This window comes from Lytechinus variegatus, chromosome 8 (genome assembly GCF_018143015.1).
Source record: "Lytechinus variegatus isolate NC3 chromosome 8, Lvar_3.0, whole genome shotgun sequence".
Classification (NCBI taxonomy): domain Eukaryota; kingdom Metazoa; phylum Echinodermata; class Echinoidea; order Temnopleuroida; family Toxopneustidae; genus Lytechinus; species Lytechinus variegatus.
In genome coordinates this window covers 23,463,995-23,489,668 of record NC_054747.1, presented here as the reverse complement: position 1 = coordinate 23,489,668, position 25,674 = coordinate 23,463,995, and the positions used below count along the sequence as shown (strand labels likewise).

Below are 25,674 nucleotides of genomic sequence, written 5' to 3'. Positions count from 1 at the left end.
CCATCAATCAAAATAGCTGTTAACCAATGTTTCACAAGATTTTACGATTTTGGTAAGGAAATTGGGTTGTGTGAATTGCCTGGGTGTATGTTGACATTTGACTTCAGCTGTATGTACATGTAGGTGGAATATTAGAGATGCAGTCATAATTATACATATTAGTATTTGTGTCTATTTATGTGTTTTTGCATATCGAGGTTCAAAGTTCCATGTTGTAGAACTGCAATAAAGTCATGTCTGCTAAACATCCCCATTTTGTGGAATAGGAGAAATTTATCAATGATTTTTTTAATGTTTTTCATCTGTTGTCTAATTTTCCTTGATTTCAAACATTTATTTCCTATTTTTGTGCCATATAAATTAAAGCTTTTGAATGCCTTGGCAAAATAATAAAGATTGTGTTTTGTGCTTGATATACAGGAATTTTGTAATTTAAAGAGGGAGAAAGAGAGGGATGGATGTATTAGGCACAGGTGGGGGAGGGGCGCTTGTGGGGCACTGGATGCAAAAGTTCATGACCAAGAAAAAAATTTAAATATATAATTTTCTGAATATTATTTCAAAATCTATCACCAAATTATATTTATCTTTTAAAAGATTAAAGCATCTACTAGCTCGCTTTACTCACACAAAACCTTATTGAATATTGACCTGAAAAGCCATATCGTGCCACCTAAAATTTTGGCTCATTATGCCACTGGTAATCAGGGTGGTTGAAGGGAACTACGACAGGCTAGGATCCAAGGAGGACTGTGGGGGGGGGGGCCTTAGCCTGAAAAAGGAGAAGAAAGACAGGAAAGGAAAAGAAAAAGAGAGATATAAAGAGGGTGGATGAAGAGGGGAAAGAAATTAATATAGAAAGGGAAGGAAAAGAGAGAAATGAGCAAGATAAAAAGGAAAAGAATAAGGGGGGAAATGAGAAATATACATGTCAGGGGGAAAGAAAGAGATAAGACAAAGAAGGGGGAAGGAAAGAAAATGTACAAGACAGAAAAATAAGAGAAAGAAGACAAGTTGAGAAAGGAAAGGGAAGGGATAAGGTGTGAAGAGGGAAAGGAGAGAGGGAGGAAGTAGAGAACCAATAGAAGTGAAACAGATGAGGGGGAAAAGGAGTTTTGAAAGAAGACAGCCTCTACCCTTGAGCAGAAGTTTAAATAGAAAAAAAATGAAAGAAAAGGGAAATAGAAGTAACTGTTTTAAAAAAATAGGAAAAGAGGGGACAAAGAAGGGGGAAGGAAAGGGAAGGGAAGAAGATAGATAAAGATAAGGAATGATGGCAGATTGAGAGGGGATACCCCGGGGTTTTAAAATCACACTATAGATTTGGAACATTTAACACAAAAGAGTGTTAGATTAACAATCAAAGGTGTTATATATATGTACATGTATATATTAATGATTCAATATAACACCTTTTTAAGGTTCTCTAAGCACTTTACATTACACAACCTAACTAAATGCCCTCAACTATTTAGTTACCAACGGACCAACTAAATGGGGAAAAAATGATTTCATTGCTTACTGATGCAAGAGATACATGTATATGTCTCAAGTGCTACTTTAAAGGAACTGAGAGAGGAATGTGATCTTTGAGCCAAGAGATAGTGAGATCTATACTGTAGGAACCACAACTGAGAAGGCTCTTTGACCATTTGTATCAAAGGTTGCTTTGGGCAAGACTAAAATATTCTTGTCCGATGACCAAGGACCAAGAATGTTTATAGGGGTTGATCACACTGCATTTGCGGGGGACTTTCCTTGGATGCTTTTAAATGTTATGATGTAAATGAACAAGAATGCACTCCTCTACAGGTAGGTCTAACCAAAGTTGTATGACTGTTCTTTCTCAAACACATGGCAGCAAGTACAATTCACCATCGACATCAGCCTTAACTGAACCAACCGACATGGAAGGGCATGTCTTAATATCTACTATCTCACCTTCGACCATTTCTGGCAACTCTTCGTATATGCATTCATTTCCACTATCAACATCATCAGATCCCGCAGACATGATGTTAGATAGATCTGCAGATGCTTTCAGAGGGGAGGGTTGGATGTTTGAGCGAGGCAACTCCGGCTTCATCTGAGAGCCAAGCTTGGAGGGAGCGCTCGGTGCTTCGCCCTTTCCAGGACATTTCTTCTCCGTTGGGTCAAGCACGTAGCGATTTCCGGTCCCAGATCTCGTCTTGGGAGAGGCACCCTGGTCAAAGTAAATATATTCTCCTGCGGGTGGCGGCGGGGCAGTTGGAAGCGGGCAGAGTGGTCCTTCATCCGAGCCACAATGCGTTTGTGCAAACGGTTCCACGACATAAATATATTCTCCGTTACCGAGTAGATCCTTTGCAGTCGAACCCCTTTCGGATGGTGATGGAGTGGCCTGATCGACATAGATATACTCCGTGTATATACCGTCTAAGTCTCCACTGCCAACGGGAAGAGATGAAATTGGACGCGGGCGTATGGGAGGAGGCACGATGTCCCCTGCCGCCTTGTCCATTTGGTAAGCTGGGTTTTCGAAGTGAGCTGAAGACATTCTTTCGATGATCTTCTTTTCAGCACGTCTATCGTCTTGCCTACGCCTGAAGATAATGGAGATCACAGGAAAGCGTTTCAATACATCACCATACCCTTTTTTAGTATGAGTGTTATTCTATCCATTAAGGTAATGCCAGGACATGAGATAAAATGAAGAATATTTCCCAGAGAAAAACTCAGTTGCCATGGTTACGATCGTGATGGAGGGCATGCGCCCGAAAGCTTGAAGACTGGTATCAATTTTGCATGGACCCTCTCCATATTCTTATTAATCTCATGTATTTACATAATATAAATGCACTGGGTGTCTGTGTTTATTGCACATATAATGTCCTATTTATCAAGGCAATTCATAAATTCCACTAAAACAAAAGGAGATAATCAACAAATATGTGATGTATTTATCATATAGACATAATCAATTAATTAGCATGTATAAGGCGTACCTTTTTTTGAAATACAAGTGGAGACAAAGGACTAAGATAACACACATTATCGAAAGAGATCCAGTCGTACTGCTAATGATTACTGCTAGTGAAGAGAATAGGAAAAATGATAAGACATAAACAAATTTTAATATTGAATTAATTATTCAAAGTATCATATGTTATCATTCAATTCCGTAATTGTTTAACAGATCTAAATTCCAATCATTTTTATTAACAGTTAATGGTTAAAGTAGTTTATATTCTTTACAGAATGCATTTCCGAATCACTTTGCCTTTTCTATTTGCCATTTCAAATCATTACACCTCTACAAACAAACCACTATTCAATGACACATGATTTGATAATTTTTTTTATTTATCCAAAGAACAGATAAAACCAAGTATAAGTTCTCCTCACCCATGTTTTCTGTATTATTTGGAGGATTACTCGGAGCACGAGGATGCACATTTGCCTTGGTCGTTTCTAAAGAAAAATAAAAGAAACGTGCAATTATATGAATTAAAATTCCCATTCTCCAAATTCTTTTTTCCACTCCTCTCCTTCCACACACATTAAAAACGCCGTTTTAAATCTTTACACAATGCTATTTACTATATCAGCCTTACAGTAGCTGTTTAATCAGTTTAAGCAAGTGTTTTAAAACTTAAACAACGTTTAATTTTTAATATCTAATTTTCAATAAGTTAAGCATGGACTGTTAATAAACTCCTGCAAAGTTCATACAAATTTTTCAACAGTGTTTTTACTGTGTAAATTAAAGGAGAATGAAACCTTGTGAAACAAGTGGGCTTTTGTGGAGACAAATCAAAGAAAGTTTGAGAAAAATCGGACAAAGTCATTAATGAGGTTATGAACATTTGCATATTGCGATCACTAATGCTATGAAGATCCTCCAGTTGCCAATGCGACAAAGATGACATGTGCGATGTCACACGTGAACAATTTTCCCTGTGATGGACAATAAAATACCCCCAAAATGTCTCCTTTGGCTCTTTCGTATGGTGATACAAACTGTTTATCCATGATGTATTCTTTGAAAATCTGTATATGCCATCCTATTATAGGAAAAATACATGATCTACTGAGAGATGTGATAAAAAAGGGAGTTTAAGATAAATATGTACAAGAGTAATGGGGAAGTTGTTCACATGTGACACCAAACTTCTTTGCCCAGGGGCGGATCCAGCTTTCGTCAATAGGGGGGGGGGGGGGCGAAGATTTTTTTCACCCATTTTTTCTCAAACCGCGCAAAATTGATTTTTGTGTGTTTTTTAGAAGGGGTAGTAGTAAGAGTCACCATAGCTTCATGCGAGCGCAAATCATGCAGAAAAATTGTCATTAGATAAACTGTCATGGAAAGGGGATTTTTAAGAAGTCTGTTATAGAATTAATATGGAGGTATACATAACTCAATCAAATTGCGAGCGCACAGCGCTAGCTGATACATTTGAATCAGACCTGAAAAGGGATATTCTAGAACTTTGATACATGAAGTTGAAAGGTTTTATCAAGTAGTCCGCATTGCTACCACAATGAACAAAGTTGTAAAAAATCGATACAATTTTCATTTTTTTCATTTTTTTTTCAAAAGGGCTACAAAGTTGCTCTATAAAGAGAGAGATAAGGGCAACAAAATGGTAAGTTGCTCACTGTGCACGCCTTGCTTAACAACCTCTAATCATTTGAAGCTTAGCATGAGCTATACAAGGCAAAATACATTTTGATAAAATTGGTATTAAAATTAAACTTTATGTATATATATTCTCTTTACCTATAGTTGTAGTATTGGTCAGATTCTTAGACACAGCTGAAATTAAAAGACATAACATGACCAATTAATAAGCTTCATAAAAGAGGAGGAATGTGTTATTGAACGATATATACAATAACTTAATCAATTTGTAATTTTATTCGATATGACACTGTAAGTAAGCTTGGGCACGGTGTAACATAATTGAAAAAGCGCATTGAATATAAAAGTTAATGGTTTGTTATTACAATTTCTTGCATGAAAGTGCAATTATTTTTTCACATGATAGGATTTGAGTTTTTGAGGTTTATTGCAACCCTCTGTGTAACTAGGATAACAAGGCTCTCAGTGGCATGCTATAAATGCTATTCTAATAAACCAGCATCGGCAGAAGAAGAGGGGAGTGTATACGTGTCCGCATCCTTTTTTTATTTAGTAAAGACTTGATATTGATATCTCTTGGAGACAGTCTGCACCGTCCTCTATCGGACCGTTCGCCTTGTCTTGTGGCGGAAATATATGGATAACCATTGGAATATGTTCAAATGAAAATACATAAATATCTGCGAATGTCAAATTAACAACTTTCCATACCTTCTGTTTTTGTTGATTGGCTGGTCGGATCTTAAGAAATAAGAACAAAAGAAAAAAAAATTAACAACTTTGATCTCCTGTGCACTGATTCTATGACATCAAACATTTCTGTATACAAAGTACGATAAGACGCACGAATATAATATTGATCAGAGTGCGTGATAAAGATTTGAATTGCCGGCCTCAAGTCCCCATACTGTCAACCGTGGCCTGGGGTTGAGTAACGTGTACAAAGACTAAGGAGACAGCTTTCTCCAGTGGCCTCGTGACGTGAAAACCACTGCCTCGACCTCATCTTTGATATTAGAAGAAGAATAAGGATGGAGGGAAAATTATACAATGGAAAATATACATTAAGCAAATGATGTCATAATCGCATAGCGCCCTCGCTCAGAGGATAAAAGAAGACGCGTAAACAGAGTTGTCAGATGTACCACCTGCAGTCTGCAGATCACCAACGCATGAAAAAGCAATGGCCTCAGCGTCTAAGATGGCGGCGCGATGATGTCAAAGTATATAAGCTCTATAAAATAAACTATAAATTGATAACGTTTCACTTACTAACGTTGCAGTCGTCTCGAAACCAATCAGGATAATAGCATTTACACCAGTCGGTATCCGCGCAAGAGCCTCCATTTAGACAAGGGTTTCTCTCGCACGGATCTTCAGACATGTCTGAAAAGAACAGAAAGAAATCACATTGATGCAAAATCCAGTTCGGACATTGAAGAAGGAATGTGTGTGAATGTGTTTGTGAGGTGTGTGTGAGAGGGTGTGCGAGGGTGTGTGTGCGTGTGTGTGTATGAGAGATTATTTTTTTTACAGACGTGTTTATATCAATCGGATATGATTATTTATGTCTGACCGACCTTTAACGCCACCATCGGAAAGACGTGGCAAGGGCTTGAACCTGGAACCTCTGCATTAATTTGTAACTTCCCCTCTTAGTTACCTTTCCCAAAGCTAACGTAGAGTGTCTGACTCCCAAATTTCCTAACCTAATGCCAATCCTCTCAGCTCACGTCCAAATCGGGGTAATTCTTTTGATTTCATTTCATTTATTTCTTTTATTTTCAACAAAATATAAACCAAGTAAATACAAACATAACAAGTGCGCGTCATGAACAATATAACAAGGTCCTTGAAATTACCTTAATATGGACATGATAAAATGAAAATCCAAATGATTATGTGATGATGTCTTTGATTACCTATTTTGTAAAAAAGGTCTGGATATTGTTTGATAATTGGTTAGGAGCAATGGCACAGGCTTTGGAGAATTTGGGAGCCATTCTCTCTATTTGGGAAAGGTAGCTTGTGTTTCTTCTTCCACCTTAAGAAAAACCAATAACAATTCTCTGCCCTCTGGAGGGGTGATTCACCCCTTTCCACCTCTTCCCTTTTTAGAGTGTGGCTACAATACCAAAATGGGTCCCAGCGCCACATTTCTTATTAATCCCGCAAAGTACGAAATTGATTTTATACATTGCAGGTATAGATGAGCTTGAAAATGAAAGTGCAGCAGTTACTGTACATAAGAACGATAAATTTTATTCAATTAAGTCATCAAAATATCACCAATCATTCATGATTTATGACTAGATCATTCTTCTGGTAATTGCACAATATACCATTTCTTTTTAGTTGATGTATCCTTTTTCTAAAGCAATTTCTAATGGTCAATGATCTTAAATTCACCATATGAGCTACAAAAGGTGCTTACTCACAGAAGCACTAAATTTTCTATAAGTTCTGCTTCTTTATAGTGCCCTATTTCTTTTGTTTTCTACGTCATGTGTAATCAAGTCATTTATAAGTATATATATATATATATATATATATATATATATATATATATATTATTGCCAATTTGCCTCGATTTTTATTTACTTTTTTCAATTGTAATATTGTAACCTTTAACTGTGCATTTGACACTTGGGGAAAATAAAAACGCTTGAACTGAACTGAACTATTGTCGGACATACAATATTAATTTCAAGCTCGCACTGTGTGTGGTTCTGTAGGGATAACTAGAGTAAGCACTACTGGTGTTAGTTTTAACACTCAACTTTTAGAGTGTAGTGTTTAACATGGATAAGATGGTGTATTGTTATTGATACCTTGTAGCACGTTGCAGTATTCTACGAGCTGAGAAGACCTGCATTCACACACGATCGTATTCAATAGGTCGATAGCTTTGTACCAAATACTATTAACAGGAAAACCATTCTGAAGACTTTTGGCGCACACATCTATAATCGAGTGATAAGAGAGAGTGAAAGAAAAAGTGGTTAATGAAATCCCAATGAAATATTCTATAAAAAGAAAGTATTACCGAGAGAGGGCGCGAGATGCCAATTATTTTATTCTAAAGTTTTAATTGAGATCCAATGACCACTACACCTATGTAATATTCTGATATTGGAATGGTCATGATCGTCTATAATAAAATTGAATCATACGAGACAGAACGAAATTAGTGCTAAAAGCGCTTTTTAATAATAAAATATTACCGAGAGAGGGGGCTACATGCAAAATTTGGCAGAGGTGTCACGCGTGTAAAACATTCCCCATAGGCTAGTGTGTTAAAATGGCACTTTAGAAAAATTCATAAAAAATAAATGTGAAATTTGAAGGTAGAATGTTTACTACCTTTGGATAGGATATTAATCTGGCATTCCATATCTGACCAGAGAAGGGTATCGTAACCAGCTCATTTTAAAAATAAATCGCCATTTATGAAGATAACTACATGCATGATGGTATCAAATTCATCAATTGAAACAGTATAATAGCCCCAATTCTTCCGCCAGTCAAAAAAATATTTCCAAATCATAGATATATCTTCCAAATTTGGGCAAAGGAAGTTCAGTAATTACCATTTCTAGAATCGGTGTTAGATTTTGAATCATATTCATACACTTTTTTAATCAGTAATATCAAATTGAAAAAAAAATCGAATGGGTTGGGTCGAATGAATATCTTTAGCTCTCCTGATGTAATTAGGCTCGTGATACCCAGACACAAACTTCCAATGACTACTGGCAATATTCGGATATTGGGAATACTCGGCACACACGTCTATTTCATACTGGATTATATGAGCACGGACCTACAACAGTAGTAGTAGGTCCATGATATGAGAGAGAAAGAAAAAAGAAGGCATAAGTGCTCACGGGGATATTTCTTAATGAGTAATAATTAAAAAAAACATTAGTGAGAGAGGTCACAAGATGCCAAATTTGAATGACCACTGCATTGATATATTTTTGAGATTTTAGACATTACAAATGCTTACCTTGCATTATATTCCCACATGGGTACTGATCCGTGGCTCGATGGCATTTACATTCAGATATATCATTGTTTGTAATCACTTTTATACTCGATGAGACATTCATTACACAAAGTTCACCTTGTCCATCATGAGTGAGTGTACCTGGAAATTTATAGAATAAAATATTTCGGACTAAAATTATATGAAAACCATGATAACCTTCAGAGTTTAAACAGTAACGATCTAAAGAAAAAAAGCCTTCCCGTATTCTAGAATAAAAATGATTGATGTTGTATAGGCCTACTTTACTTTTGAAAAAACATTTCGGACTAAAATTATATGAAAACCATGATAACCTTCAGACTTTAAACTGTAACGATCTAAAGAAAAAACAATCCCGTATTCTCGAATAAAATGAGTGACATTGTATAGGCCTACTTTACTTTTGAATTACGATGGAAAATAAATCTATTCATTTGGACTTACTTTGATTGAAACAGAACAGTTTCACGTCCAATCCGGGACTCTTCTTCAGCTCTTATGAACTGAATGATGAACTTTACTTTTGAATGATTTTTTTCTCTATAAAGGGTGTTTTTAAAATACATTTTCGTCGAATTAATTTTCCTCAGCTCCGTATGGTGTCCAGAGCTTGCGACTTCGACCTTTACATAATTTGTCATGAATTTATTTTATACATTTATTCATTTCAATTGAATGAATAACACAATATGCATGAAATGTTATAAACCTTATATCCTTTGTATTATCTTGTTCAATTTTTTTTAATCCTGAGATTAATGAGTGGAGACGGTAAAATATTAGGAAGATACAATTGAATTGCAATTAAATCGAACAAAGAAAATAAATTGTAACTATTTTATTCCTCCGGTATACTTCGATAGGCCTAACTAAAAAAAAACACTATTGGGGCTACTACCTCTTTTACTCATCACTGCCGTAGCCATGCAATTCGATAGGGGGGTCGAATTAACCCTAATTCTCCATGGGGGGGGGGGGGAATAATGGCCACCCCCTTCAACAACTTTCGCGATATATCTGATGTGCAAATTTTTTTACCTCGCCGCTCATAGTGCTTTTTATTTTCAAGTCTCGCGCAAAAACGCCCGGGTACGCGGTAACGACATTACGCAACACATTGTAAGTGCATGTCAGACATGAAATTGCTCATTTAAACGTGATTTCATGTACAAATCCAATACAAATTTTGTATTTAGCCAAAATCATAAATGTATCATTATTTCTACTTTTACTGATAAAATTTAATTAATTTTGCCTTGTTTATGATCAGAATTAAGTCTCGAACGATTTCCATCGAAAAAAACATAAAGTAAACAAAAAAGTAATACATAAGCAATTTAAAAACAATAAAATACATTAGAAATCGTTCTTGGTACCATAATTTTTTTCATTCACATTTGTTAGGAATGCTATAAAGAATATTTTCACCAAAAACGAAAATAGCATTCTAGGAGCTTTATATAGTGAATCAGAGAAAAAAGTATTTCATGAATAAGTTAGCATAATTAATTTATATAAAATAAAAATATATGAATTCAGATGAATTTACTAATGCAACTGCGTAGATTACATCATTCTCTACCATAATGCCAATTTTCGCGCAATCCGCGGCTGAGATCTTAAGGCATGGTCACACCGCCCGAGCGTTGTTGGAGCGGTCGTGGAGCGGAGAGAAAAAATCATCACCGCTCGCTCCCGTTAATCATTTTCGATTTCGATTGTTTTTGTTTGTTTTTTTTCGATTTTGGTTTTCGATTTTTTTTCCCCAATTTTGTGAGCGAAATTCGACGCTCCCTTCCTACCGCTCCACGACCGCTACAACAACGCTCGGGCGGTGTGACCAGGCCTTTAAGGGGGATAATGGCCCCTCCCCCGGAATGACAAGAATCAAAATACCCCGGAGATTCAGGGTTAACATGAGGTTCGCTAGCAGGTTTTATCTTTCTATTAACACCAGCTTTTTATTTGGATGGACTTGACCTTTAAAGATTACCATATTGACTCCGCGACATATCGGCCTCTCGCGCTGTGTCGACGACCTGTGTCCTATCGGACGTACACCATGTAAGTACACTCATATCAACAACAGGAATTAATACGATTATTTTATATTTCTGTTTTCTTTAAGACAGGGTGGTCTCTTCAGTACATAAAAATAATGTTCTTCGAGAGAGCCCTGCACTACGTCGATGCTATGTGTGCTAATAAATGAACTAAAATAGCAATGGTGACCCATGATGATGATTACCTTCTGCGAGTGTGGTGAAGTTAGTCTTGCCGACTAGTTTAGATTGACCGCCTGTCGTAATTGCCATCACTTTTATCTGGTATGCAGAAGCTGCATAAAGATCGGTAAGACGGATAGAAGTAGCCCCACCTCCACATTGGGTCACTTTCGTACCATTTGGACCAGTGTAAAATATCGAATATTCCCATGTCGCCTCTTCGACCTGTCGCCATGACAACGTTGCCGTCCACGCTGAAACTTCTGTAACTATCACTGAAATAATAAGAATTGTAGCACATTTTGTCAAATCTCTAATGATGTCATTAAACAATAAACAGCAATTTGACACACCCGTAAAAATTGTTAGAGGGACAGGGTTGAATAATTTGTAAATACAAAAACTTGAATGATGTCAAAGGATAACATTTCGTAAAATTGCATTTCTATGCACATTTGAAATTAAGCTCTGTATTTTACATCTCCATACCTATTATTTCACATACAGTTCTTATGAACACTTTTCAAATTTCATAAACCTTTTGAAATGAAAATGAAATTATGGAATTAATATTTACCAGACATATTTGGCAGCTGCTCACATAAGGGCAAAAAATAAAACAAAGACAAAATCATAACATTCGTCAAACCTCCATTAATTATTCGCATTTTATTTTTCAGCTTTGTTGAACCAACTTGGTTTCAGGGCGGACTTATCTTTAAGAAAAAGTAAGATAACAATTAACATAGTTCAATTGAATTCATAAGGGGTAAAATTATCAAGGCTTCAGTAGGAAATACACAAGCATATCATATATATATTTTTTTTTACCAAGTGATTTTTTCCCGCGAGTAGACCCTATTGGACATCATATATCTTATAAAGGTTTTGATAATAACACGGGCTGCCTGCCGTGTAAACCTTCCGTTTAATACATAAAAAGTGTGGGTATACCTTTACGCCGTGTACGCTGGGATTGTTTCTACCATTAGAAATGCCTGTTAAAAATGGGACGACAATCTATTCTTTGCCTCAAAATTATCCAGTAACGGCCTTTTTTTGCATTTAATCGAGTAAGTGGAATACCTGGGTCGCAGTGTGACTCTATGAAGCCAGCATCAGGGCACGCGCATCCAGATTGTTGAATCAAATAGCGGAAAGCGTGTCCAAAGTTGATTTGGTCTCCCGAACATACAGCTGGAATAAATATTCAAAGGACGTTAGATTGGAATAGACAATAATTAAGGACCGCAAAGCGATTTTGAAAGTGTGCGTGTGAGGGGAGGGAGGGATTGTTGACATGCATACAAAAAAAATTATTTTCACGTTTTGTACACGTTTACTGAAGAGAATGTGTGTGGGGGGTCACTAGGGTGGGCTGGAGCCTCAACCAATGTCCCAGGGAAACGAGGGGGTGCAGCATGTATTATTTTCCGTAGGCAGCACCCCCTGGAATTCTGGTAGCTGTGTAAAATTTGAGAATTTTTTTTTGCTCGTTACATTTTTTGGGGGACCAAAACGACCCCTTCAATTAGGAGTGAAACTTTTTTATGTTGCTTGTGTCAATTTAACTTCAGCATCCCCCCCCCCAAGAAAAAAAAACATTCTCAGGGCCCTGCCCCAACCTTCGGTTCTACGACCATTATCAAATTAATTTCAAACAAAAATATTGACATTACGAAAAAATAAACAACGTAGAGGACAATATTAATGAGACATAAAGAAAAATAAAACTAATAGAAACAAAAAAGTCAATGCCTTGTAAATTCAATACGAAGTAGTAATTATTATAATGATTGCTGGTTCATATTTAGATCACGATCCTTTTGAGAAAGGGATAATATTTCATTATTATTTCTTTAAAAAAAAACTCTTCCTCACTCACCTTGTAAATAGTAAGGATTGCTGCTACCATCTTGTCTTGAATAATCAGCAGTGCACACGCATTCTACCTGGACTGCTGATGGTGTCATTAGAGAGACGTTCCACTCCAAATGCAAATTACCTGTCTCCGTGTCAGAGCTCATTAATGTTGTCTCTTGCCTTATGTCGCTCTGATCATCATTATCACTTACAATCGAAGACGGTGTATTAGGAGAGGTGACAATGGTACCGGTGGAAGTAGTTGATGTAGTGTTTTTAGTAGCGGAAGTAGGAGCAATAGCTGTATGTTCTCCAGCAAAAGTTGACGTATGTTCTGTTAAATGGAGTGAAGAAGTGTTCTCTGATAATCAAATGAAGATAAATACTGTTCTGTTTTGATACACAATTTCAACTTAACTCACTACAACTTTTTTTGTGAATAACCTCTCTTTTCAATTTAATATATACTCAGTAAATTCTTAAAACTTTTAGAAAGAAAATGTTAGAATTATAAGCTTGTCTGGTAAGGCATTCTCAAATCTCCAGCACTTACTAGCCCGTCAGATATCATACTTTAGCCATTCGTGTAGGCAGTGGCGGACCGTGACCCCGAGGAGACAAAGCACTGGGGGGGGCACGGCATTGTTCACAAACAATGCAGTGCCCCCCCCCCCAATGCTTTGTCTCCTCCGGGTCATGGTCCGCTTCTGCGTGTAGTGGTTTGGACGTAGAGATTACTAGTGTTGTCCTTCCCTTTTGTCATTCTGATCGTCATTATCATTAACAAAGGTAATCGTGGTAATCGAGGTAAAAGGAGAAGTGACATGAGTAGTGGTAGATATAGTAGACGTAGTATTTCTAGTAGCAGCAGCAGAAGGAACAGTAACAATGGCAGCATGATGTACACTAGAATTTTACTCTATGATCTGTTTAATTAAGATGATATCAAAGTAAAGAGTATTCTCTAACCTTCCAATGAAAAAAAAACTCGCCGGTTTTTCTTTCATGACCAACCAATAGGTGAATTAACACCTATTTGGCTTGGTCATATACATATTTTTCAATTAGGACGGAACTAAATGAATTCTCAATCTAAAATAACAAGATGTTATATATAAGCTTGTGTCGTACATGCTCAAAAGACAGCATAGGCGGCGGAAGCGGGGGGGGGGGACGTGTCCCCCCCTAAATTTGAGGAGGGGGGGACGGTCCCCCCCTAAATTTGTTGTTGATGACTTTTTTTTTTTTTTTTTTTGCTTGTCAATTTATTTTCCTACGTCCCCCCTAAAATTTTTGGGTTGAAAACCTTTTTTTTTTTTTTGCTTGTCAAATTTTTTTGGGTTGTCCCGTCCTAAAATTTTTGGCTTCCGCCGCCAATGAAAGACAGGGATTTAAAATAAATCCATTACGGCTGTGAATACGATTAGTCGATATTATGATTTAAAATCAGTCCTTACAGCTTTAAATGTAAAATTGACAGATTGATTTTTAAATCCAAATTTATTAGCATTTCAATCTTAACGGATTAATCTTAAATCCCAACATCGACTGGTCACTCTTCATAGACTTGATAGATTTATATTAAATCCTTGTAAATTACAGTGTATAAACTTGCGCCGTATACCACTATAATCGGTTTGTCAGAAAGCATAAAACTTTACCCATTGTACGTAAATTGCTTGTAGAGCCCACTCGTGTCGAGTCTTCTCTGGAGTCACTCTCATCTTCACTGTCAGTAGTAGCCGAGTTGTAAGGAGAAGTGGTAGATGCAACATTAGTTGGAGGAGCAGCAAGAGGCGGAATATCAGTTACTACGTGGTCTGTGTAATGAAGACAATTTCGGAGTTAGGAAATGCCCTCTACCCTTCAATAAAAAAATGTTACACAATGTACTGTATATGGGGGCGATTTCAAATTATGAAAATATGTACGTCCGACCCCATGTATGTGAGCTGCAGACCTTCACGAAATTTTCTGTCTCTGAATTCTGTTCTTTTGACAGTCTGTATTCAGTGCTCTAAAATGATGATGACTTGGTCAGTTTATGAAGTGAAGTAAAACTTCAGAAAAATGGGGGTCGGATGTCAAAAGGGTTTATTATTTTGATTGCCCAAATATATACATGCTTGTAGTATACTAGATAAAAACCAGCTACAGATTACTGGATTCCGATTTTGTTTCCTCCTTACTTCAGTCTATTATCTATCGTTATTTATTGTAAAAATGTATTGCAGTTGGACACGATTCAATTACATTTTCATGTGAAAATATCATTTTGCCTTTGAGATGATTAAAAGTACAGGTATACATACTGTAAGAAAATTTGGATTTCCCTTACCACAATATACACCTGTAAATCCAAAAGGGCAATGGCAAGTGGGGCCAGCACGATCCTCCGTGCAGTTCGCTCCGTTGCGACAAGGGCTCCTATCACATGCACGAACTAGATGAGAAATTAGAACGAAAACAAAGAGGATATACTACATGTACATGTACATAGATTGTTAGGCGATCTGCTTCAAAAAGGCTCGGAAAGCAAGTGATTCAGCCTCGCCTAATGAAAGACCCGTTGTGTTAACCGGTGTGCATAGATGACCACACCTGTCAGTTTACACCGGTGCTAAACTGGTGTTAGTTCAACACACCATGAGGTTATTAAAACAATTGTGCTTGCTAAAGTAACCACCATTGGTGTAATATTCAAATTCCAGAATTTTAGTTTGCACCTTAAGGTGTGGTCCACCAGGGACACCAACTGGTGTCACTATCAACATCCCAGTATTTACACTAGAGTCAAGTCTCAAGAAATTATGATAATAAAAAGAAAGATGGTGGCTGAGTGAAATGATGCATCTGAGAAAAAGAGTAAGAATTGGAATAATGATGCGCACGAACATGAAAAAGAAATTGAGAAGAAATAGGAAATAAAGAGCATAATGCTAAAATGTGTACATTGTAAAGACCGGGAGTTCAACCTGACACCATGTCGGTGTATCTAGAGGACCACACCCTGAGGTGTTAGGAAGGCACCCCAGAATATAACACCAAAGAAAGTACAACCAAAGATATCGTAATAACACTTAACTTGCTTGTGGGTGTTAAAATAACAGAATTAGCTTAACACCGGAGTAAAATTACTGAAGCGGTCCATTATGTACACCAATCAACACCACATTTTGTCGTGTAGATTACACTCACCATGCCCGCCTGCAAATGTGTTGCCCGTTTGGAACGCAAGGACGAAGAAAGCAATAGCTATGTACTTCATTATTGATAACGGAGGAGACAAAACTCTGAGGAGTACCTACTCTGATGACAGATCGAGGAGTGAAGTCCTAATATCTGAGGCAGGCCGTTATGAACATTCGATTAAAATAATCGCTCTTCAGTCGCGACATCACTCTTCTCTCTTAGCTTGTCATTTTCTGTTTATAAATGGTCATGCAATCACAGTATTTGTCATCAGTTTTGATTTATTATTGGCAAACATCTAAAAATCGTTACTTAATTACAATATTACGGTGCGTATTTCTGTGTAATCAGTATGATGGTCGAAAATAATATCTTTTATTGGCTTTTTGATCGTGTTCACTGTTTGTTCCTCCTTAAATTTCATATTCTCTATCGACTCTATGTTATCATTACACTCATGTCAACAGATATCCAATAATCTTTCGACGGTAATTGATCAATGAGACGAGCTAAATTCGGATTTCATTTCCCGTCACTTATGGCAGGCACGCCTCGACAAATATTAAGTAAAACTATTACTTTTTCAAAATAATAATGTTCTACTTCAAGTTTATTTTAAATCATAGGGTTCAATGTTGGATGGTGGGGCGACAATACGCCTCTTCACTCTCAATTTTAGAGATGATGGTCTATTATCAGCTGAAGTAAAAAAAAAATATATAATATTTCAGATTCATATAGCGCACATAATTTTCGATGATGACACTGAAGATATAAACAAATGAGGGAGATGAAGAATGAGAAGAAATGGAAGAGGATAAAAAATAACGCAGGGGGGGTGTCAAAATAACCTTGAGATTTGTTTCGTGGGCTTTATAATACAGTCAGTAGTAGGCAGTAGCGTAATGAGTAAAATAAATCGATGGTGTCAGATATGGCGAAAGTGGCAAAAAAAAAGCCGCGAGCGAGCGAGAAAAAATTACTTTTAATACCAAAATATGATATTTTTTTATTGATTTTGACATACTTTTCAGAAAGTAGTATCATTATTCACCTTTTTCCTTTCCTATTCTTCATTTCCTACATTTTTGTCTTAGCCATGAAAATTTCCGGGGGCGGAGGTCCAGGCCCCCGGCCCCCATCTGGACGACAGTGGCAGTAGGTCTGTATGTGACAGTGACTTAACCATGTTAATATTGATTTGAAATAATGAAGAATATTCGCCTTATCAGAAGCTCTGCATCTCTCATACGGACACCTGAACATACTGAAAATGTAAACAGGGGCTGTTTAAATCTTACCGCTTCCTCCCACCCACCCAATCAATATCTTTCTTTCCTTCTTCCTACCCTCTCACACATTTCCTCTCAATCTTTTTCCCCCTCCTTTAAAAAAAGTTGTATCACTTTTCTACTATTATACCGCCACTCCCATTATCTCACGAAAGATGAATTTATTACAGGGGGCGCGGAATGGTTTTGAAGGGAGTGAGAGGCTGTCCGTGCAACAAATTTCTACGATTATTGAAAAGGCCCATACACCTCGCCCAGTTTCGCGGCCGTTAGTTTGTTCATGGTTGGTAAAAATAAAGGGATATCTTCATAAATTCAGAACAAAGTCACGCAAATAGTCATATCATTTATTTAAAAATAGCACTTTTAGGGGCGGATCCAGTTTTCGCCAATAAGGGGAGGGGCGAAAAAAAAATCTACCCATATTTTCTCTGATAGGCCGCTCAAAGATGACTCTTATTTTTTTATTTTATTTTATTTTTTTTTTTTGGGGGGGGTCTTTGAAGGGGTAATCCTAACAGTCACTTCTTAATTTCTTAGCTTTATTCTTACAAAACAAACAATATCATATAAGCCCCAATTGAATAGTGCAAGCACGAAGAGCGAGAGTTATTATTTTTTGTTTATTTCTTGTATTTTGTCCTGAAAATTGAACATTTTGGACAATGTTTGTGATCGTGAACAAGATGCGTATGTAGGACCATCTAAACCTGCGAGCGCGAATCGCGAAAAGAAATGTTTCATATACGTCCTGGCCTGATCGAATATAGACCTTTTAAAGATACTTTTTTTGGTTGCCTCAAAGTAGGAGGCCGGCCCCCCTTGGATCTGCGGCTGACTATGGCAACAGAAAGATAGATGTCGAGGATTAGTCCTATGGAAAAATGACTAACGGTTTAAAAAAATGAGCATTCCCTCATCATAGCTCAAAAGGAGTTTTGAAAAAATGGAAAAGATAAACTTTCTTGGGCGGGAGGCGAATACGCTCTATGAGATTGGTGGCTGCGTGGTTTTTCTGATAGGTAGCCACTACAGTGTCCTGGGGTCGATTGCACGAAAGGGTCTTTCCAAGGACCGTCTTTCGTGTCGCCCATCTTTTATGATACGCTATAAGCGGGGTGTTTCTGAAATTTATGATAAAGAATAATATTTGTTAGCTTGCTTTTAAATCAAATTTTATACAATTTCATTATATATCATATCATTTTATAAACAAATATTCTGTTAATTTTAACGGACTAATGAAATATGTTTGGAGATGATTTATTTAAAATGCGTTTCACATGGCGCATCATAAAAGATGGGCGACACGAAAGACGGTCCTTGCAAAGACCCTTTCGTGCAATCGGCCCCAGATCTAGACTATTATCGGGTTGATAGACATACCCCAGCTGTGCATGTTTAGCACTATGCTGTGGTGGTTTCCAATTCGCTGAACTCTACCTTAAAAGTATTTAATGGCCATCTTTACTCTTTTCAGAACCTTTGAATTTTAAATTTTTCATAATCATAATGAAAGAAAATTGATAGAAAGAATTCAGAAACGTGCGTGTCGCCTCATGCTTGGCCAACGGTACACCAGTTATGATGATGCCCTTACTATTCTTCACCTCCCAACATTGGAAGAGAGAAGGGAAACGTTAACATTGAAACTAGCAAGTAACCTTACTAAGGAGACGTCCCCATTCCATCACTGGCTCCTACCAGAGCCATTAGCACGTCCCGTAACCTGCGGAATGCTGGGAAATACTCTGAAATTAAGTGCAAAAAAGAGCGCTATAGAAGGAGCGCACTCCCATTCATTGAGGCTACTCAACTCAAAAATCTGAATAACTGGATAAATGAAAATAATAATTGTATGAATACTGTTTAGTTGGCAGTATGAAATGATATGGTTAGCATCAAAGTGTCTTACACTACTTAAAGATGTTATATTTAAATTATGCTCAAACGAGAAATCTTAATGTTCTTGGACACAGATTTTCCCCCTTTTATGCATTTCTAGCGGGATTTCTCGCTAGTCTTTATTATGTTTGCCATACAATTCATCGGTATTTTGTCGATATTTTTATTTACAATAAAAAATTATGAATTATATTACCTTAAACTTTGTATCCCAAAATCCTATACTTGCACCGAATAAATGGCCGTTAACACACGCAGACTAGTTGGCTTCATATAATATAATTATTGCAACAGATGTGATTGGTTTGCATTAATGGGTATACATGAATTATATCAAAGATGGCATATTTATTTTACATCCCAATGCAACCATTTCGAATTATATCATAAAATATTCATTAGTAAATTCATTTATTAAATCATAGATTCATTGATTATAGATCAGAGTTTAATTATGTATGTCTTATTTCATTATCTTATATCTTATATTATATTGTTTGTGTTTTGTATCTTTGTAAATTGTACACAATTATTCAGCCGTATAAGGCTGCTATGTGCAACTATGTTTTTATACCGAAATGAATAAAAAGATAAATAAAAGATTAGGTTAACAGGTGTTTTTAATGCTTTTGTGCATGTACCACATTGTAAAACTAAAAGGAAACAATGTTTAGATTTTTATACTAAAATTTCAACTCATTTTTATAAAGATTCTGGACTTACTATTAAGTTCAGCCGCGGATCCAGGAGGGGGCCGAGCCGCCCCCCCCCCCTATTTTTGACAACCTGCAAAACAAGTGTCCAATAGGAAACAAGAAAAAGATGAAGGGAAGAAATGGAAAATAGACTTTCTATACGCTCGCATTGCTTGTGTAATGAATCCCATTCAAGGATTAAATGACACTTCATATATCCAGTTCTCGAAATCAATTTGCACACAATATTTTAGCTCGCCACATCAAGCTTTCATTAATTTGTTTGATTTACACAAATTGTTGTATCAAAATTTTCAACTCGCGCTGCGCGCTCGCATTGTTTGATTTTTGAGATACCTACCCTCTTTGGAAATTCTTTCCAAAATTTGTCAAAATGCTCCTTTATCATCAGTCAGGACCATATTCGATATACCACTAACGAGAATGTTAATGCGAAAACGTTAGTTTCGAGGTTCAACCTGTTATGCAACATTGCGCAATACTTTGGCCGCTGTGCTATAGCTATGGGAAACCGACCTCCGGTTTTGACATTCGATGAAACAAAAATTTATTTCGCGCTATGTACAGGTTGGTTTATTTTGTAGTTCCCTGTGTTGGAAGATGAATAAATGAACTAGCGGTTCAAAATTTTTCAGAATAAACCAACCTGTACATTGGGCGAAATTCGCGTCGAAACAACAAGTTTGAATTTTGGCTAAGAAATCCTCAACGGTTGTTCGTACACTAGTCTCGGAAGGACAGTCGTAAGTTCGGACTGTCAACCCATATTAACACATACAGCCAGCACACGATCGACGTATGCGTAGCATGCAATATGCATTGACTGCGAGCACGCGCTATTCACATGCAAGCTTGGTATGCTGGCATTGCATAACACCATGAACATGATGAACACTGATGCTTTGTCTTTTCGGAATAGTCTCTCATTCGAATTCTTTAGTAATACCTTGCACTGTGCCTTACTATCTTCCCGTCCCCTTTCCCGTTCTTTAAACAGATATCATTAAGGCATTCGTAATGAAAATGATACAAAAGACAATTGTTGTATCATTGGAGTGTGAGAGGAGAATTGGTGAAAAATATTTATTTTGTGACGATTCAAATAATTGGCAAAAATACGATGTTTCAACGGTAAGACTACCAATCTACGGATAAGAGAAGGGTCTGTTACATAAGCTGCAATTTAGTTTTTTTTTCGGGTCGAATCAGCTGCTTAGATTGGCAGTACTCTGAGAGCAACTGGTAATATTATGGAGGATGGGCTCCAATCAGAATTTGGGGATTCCAACCTGAAAATCAGTTGGCAGGTTGGAGTTTTATGCAACAGACCCCAGATATGCCAGAGTATAAAACTCCCGCCAACATCTCTTCGGTTGGTGTTCCTGTGCCATATTTGCTGTGTGTGCTTTCATGAACAGGGGCTATATGGAGAGATTAACTTTCATTAACCATACATATATTATTTTTTGGGTTTATCACCAATGACTGTGGAAGCGATTGGTCCCAAACTGGGACGATCGAAGAAAAATGAGCCATTTGTTATTTGTTGGAACAACTTAATGAAATGCATTTCTCAGTGATTGACTCATGATGCAACCGTGGAATACTCTAATTTGGAATAACATAATTTTGTGTGAAGTATCGGCTGTTCTAATGGCAGGTTAGCAATGGATTTCATTTTAAGGTAGGATACATGAACTCCTGTGGTTTAATAATCATAGTTATGCGCTTATTTTACAAATGCTTAGCTAAGCTAGGTTACCCATGTGATTTCTCCATGGGCTGGAAGAGAGGATACAGAAGAGTGGGAGAGAGAGAGCGTGAGAGGGAAAGAGAAGCGGATAATCTTATGTGTATACAAGACGGTACGGGCAGACGGGTACACAATGTACTCTCATACTCATACACAACATGCACACGGGGGTTACGCCGATGCGAGATCGTAGAATGTTTCGCATTTGAGAAAACGGCTGTGAAAATGCTAGTTGTTTCGATCGCACAGAGCATATCGATAGAGACGCCGACGCCGATCGAAATCCCTCTATGGGCATAAGTGAGCCATGAACGTTTCCACACTAATTTTTCCTTAGTGGAAAATCGAATATGGTCCTGACTGTCAGCTAAGTATATCAACAAATTAAGCTCGTGCATCGCGCTCGCATTTATTTGTTTGAGAAAAACAAGCTTGTTCTTTAATTTTAAATAAAACGCGCTTAGACTGATTAGTTTTCAGGTCGGAATATCCAAAATTTTGAGCTCGCGCTTCGCACTCTAATTATTTAATTGGTAATACTAAGTCTTGTATCGTCTTCATTAATCACTAAACAGTCCTAATTGAGCCCCTTATCACGTTACCCTAATGAAATTTTGGCTCGCGCATTGTTTTGTTGGATATTTATCTTTGTTCATGATTATAAAAACTGCTCAGAATCTTCATTTCTAAGGGCATAAAATATCAATGAATTTTAGCTCGCGCTTCGCATTATATATTAAGACCACATGAGATACCTTATCTTGTTTATAACAATAGAAACTAACATATAGTTAAAACTTCAGTCTTTAGTTAGGACTACCCCCTGAAAAACCAACAAAAAAAATCAGATTATAGCGGCCAATCGAGAAAAATGTTGATGAAAATATTTTTCGCCCCCCCCCCTACTGGCGAAAGGTGGATCCGCCCCTGAAGGTTTGCCTGGAATGACTCTTGGGACGTGCAGTACGATTCCATGACATTTGCTCCGGCGACAATGGCTCCGCTTTAAATTCTACGCACTAATCAAATGACCGACTTCAACAAAGGGTTTAACGCTATACCCTACCATAAACCCAATATAAAACCCCATTGCAACCCTTCTGAACCCTACTTCTAGCCCAGAGCAATTGTCGCCAGAGCAAATTTCGTCACCGAATGCCTATTTTAATGGTAGAAAGGCAGAGACACGAACTCGCATATATTAAAAAAAAAAATAGCCCGAGATAAAGCATGAGCATCAGAAACCCTGGAGCTTCCCGTGGCCTTAAGTGGGCGCTGGACCCCGGCCACAAGGGACTACGCGCTTCGCGCACATCAAGTTGGAGTCTCCATTTTGCTAGGGGATCCAGGTGGGAGAATCTCAAGATCGGGGGAGTGTTTCATCAACATTTTTGTTCGACAAGTTGTCGGGTCTGACAAACTTCATTGATGTTGTTGGGCTAAGAAGCACTGTTACTATGGTAACTGTCTGATAAAATGAGTCTTGTCGGATAAAGCGTCTGACAAGTCCTTTCATGAAGTTTAAACAAGTTATTTAAATGCATGCATTTTCAGGGTCATCTGCCCAAGCATGAGTGTTGATGCATGAGGAGTGTGGTATGAATTTTAGTGAATGTGAAAGTGATTGTTCATTGGCCTAATTAAGCCTGATGCATAGTTTCAGTGTTTTTAACAGATCCTGACTTTTCTTTGTTCTGCGAGAGCAGTGGATTTGAATAATCAATGCCATCGTTCTGGTTGGATGGTTTGGTGGTGGGTTCGATGATTCTATCCTGACTGGAGCTGTACATTGAATTTGGCTGCACGCTCATCCCTGGACTCCCTCCTGCTTTTTGTCACCAGCTTAAATCTTTTCACTCTTTAGGATGATTAGGGCCTTTTCACACGAGAATCTTGAATAATCATTGTAATGATAATTACAATTCGTCTTTAGAATCATTATACCATTCACACGTTCACCCCAAAACTGTGATTTGTATTCGAATTCCTGTGTGAAGTCGGTATTGTTTCCTTAATTGGTGACCTGTCAATCAAACCCAATCAAAGCACGCATCACAAAAGAAAAACTGCGAGTGCGTGACAATCGTATTATCTACCGAAGTGCTTGAAAGGTCACATAAGCTCCACCCCTTAAAGATGTTTTGGAGGTCAATCCTTTCAGACGTAAAATTCGTACCGTGATTGTGATTAGCGTTCATGGTTCTAGTGTGGTTTCACACGTGCTAAAAATTTATTAGAATCATTTTTTCACTGGAATCATCCCGAGGAATCATTCAAATTATGATTTTGGCACCGTGTAAAAGGGCGGTTAGTGAGGTTAGGAAATTAAACTGAGGGGAAAGTAACTACTATTACTGGATAGAAAATGAGGGGAAATTAAATACGAACGATCCTACCTTACGTAACTACATGCCTTCCACGAGGACAGGTAGAAAGTTTCCAGTGGTAGTACCGCAGTGATGCTGCCTTAGTCATAGTAGAAGTCCTTGGATGGTAGAACTCGAAGGGTACACACCTTATCAGGTGAAGGAGGGACGGCTGGTATGTGGGCAGGGGGATCAAGTAGCGGAAGTGATAGGAGTAATCTCGACCAGTCCTGTTGGCGCTCACAAGCCGCAGAGACAACTTATTTGATCAGTCCTCTTCAGGCAAAGTACAACTCTCAACCATTATGGGAATCATCATGTTTTAAGTCACCACTTTATTCACTGCCGTTTATTTCGTCAGCGGGTGACTTCTTTCCTCTCCCATTGACTTTGTACACAACGAGCGCACACACACACATACACACGAGAAGAGAGGTGACTTATTTCTGGATAACTATTCCCTTGCTGATATGCCCAATGGGGGTTCACTCATTGTACCTGAGGAATGTAGTTAACATGACATAGCAACAACAACAATACCTATTCATGGGCTGAGGGTCATTCACACTGCTACCATGACCATATATAGGCTGTAACTCTGGGTCGGATAATATACATTATACTAGGTGCATTAAGGTGAACCTAGGCACGTTCACACTGGGAGTTAATGTTATATATATATTTATATGTATTAAAGACGAATTATATCTATTACTAAACCTCGCTTGTACTCATGTGAATAAGAAACAAAATCATTATTATAATCGTTGAATTTGCAATTTTGCAACATTCCCGTGCAGAGGGTATATTACATTATTATACCCCCCGCCCCCCCCCCCCCGCCCACGGTGACAAGAAATGTATTACTAAAAACAACTATTTCCTATTCATTGTCAGTGAATATAACCATGTCGACATATTCAATATTTTTCATATTGTAAACTCACATTGTTAGTCTTCGGATTTTTTGATGAGTATTTTTTAATAAAACCGAATTAAATTTAAATTTGAATGTTTGAAAACTCTTCATTATTTTGAAGGCTCCATTATCTTTATTTATGACGTATTCAACATTTCCAAAAGATCTACAGAACAAATTACAGATATGTGGCCAAAGAATGATCTTTATACGAGAAATAAGTATAAAGAAAAAAATATTTGCTTTGCAAACAATAGGAAACTAATATTAAAAATAACTAATATAAGTGATCAGTTTAAATCATTAGAATAAATAAATAATAGATAAGATGTCTTATATACTTAACAAGAAAAAGCAATTTATAATGGACAGTAAAATAAAACATGGAAAATATTTTCATCTCCTTTGCCATGTCTACTGATGTAATCTAAAAATGATTTATGCTTAAACGTTAACATCTAATGAAGATAAATTGCTTTATTTCAATTATCGAAACATTTTATACTGACGTCTGATTAAAAGTTGATTGTATTTGTTGATTGTGTAGTTGAAAAAAATACAGTACAGAATATTCAAGTTCACCTGACAAAGATATTTTATATACTCTTTAATCACATGTTATTGTAACTACATTTATACATATATGCTTCTAGGAAGTTAGAAAGTAATAATTACGATGATAAATTGGAATCATTAACATCTGGAAAGGACTACATATTACATTAACAATAAATTACATTTGTATGTATTTGTAGTAGGCATTTACAACGAACCCCCCAAAAAAATTTTTTT

The 25,674-nt window shown here is 37.1% G+C and overlaps 1 protein-coding gene and 1 long non-coding RNA gene across 2 annotated transcripts; both read right to left on the bottom strand.

Moving 5' to 3' along the window:
• Nucleotides 1-1,827: 1,827 nt before the first annotated feature.
• LOC121420196 lies at nt 1,828-14,551 on the bottom strand. Its single transcript, XM_041614745.1, has 11 exons — nt 14,401-14,551; nt 12,762-13,073; nt 11,963-12,073; nt 10,900-11,151; nt 8,631-8,771; nt 7,453-7,584; nt 5,894-6,007; nt 5,333-5,362; nt 3,385-3,450; nt 2,985-3,069; nt 1,828-2,582 (listed from the first exon to the last, which is right to left on the bottom strand). Exons 1-11 carry the CDS (start codon nt 14,402-14,404, stop codon nt 1,847-1,849), a joined length of 1,983 nt encoding a protein of 660 aa, XP_041470679.1. The 5' UTR covers nt 14,405-14,551; the 3' UTR covers nt 1,828-1,846.
• A 526-nt stretch (nt 14,552-15,077) lies between these two features.
• Nucleotides 15,078-24,581, bottom strand: LOC121420195. The gene is made up of 2 exons (XR_005970722.1): nt 23,994-24,581; nt 15,078-15,182 (listed from the first exon to the last, which is right to left on the bottom strand). It is a non-coding gene; the product is annotated as an uncharacterized LOC121420195 (long non-coding RNA).
• Nucleotides 24,582-25,674: the final 1,093 nt, after the last annotated feature.

Bases quoted from the DNA above. Each gene is read 5' to 3' on its own strand.
- LOC121420196 (XM_041614745.1), bottom strand. The intron at 11,152-11,962 runs GTATTCCACTTA...TTATTATTTCAG, and splicing joins AGAGTCACACTGCGACCCAG to TGATAGTTACAGAAGTTTCA. The intron at 3,451-5,332 runs GTATGGAAAGTT...ATTTTTCTTTAG, and splicing joins CCAATCAACAAAAACAGAAG to AAACGACCAAGGCAAATGTG.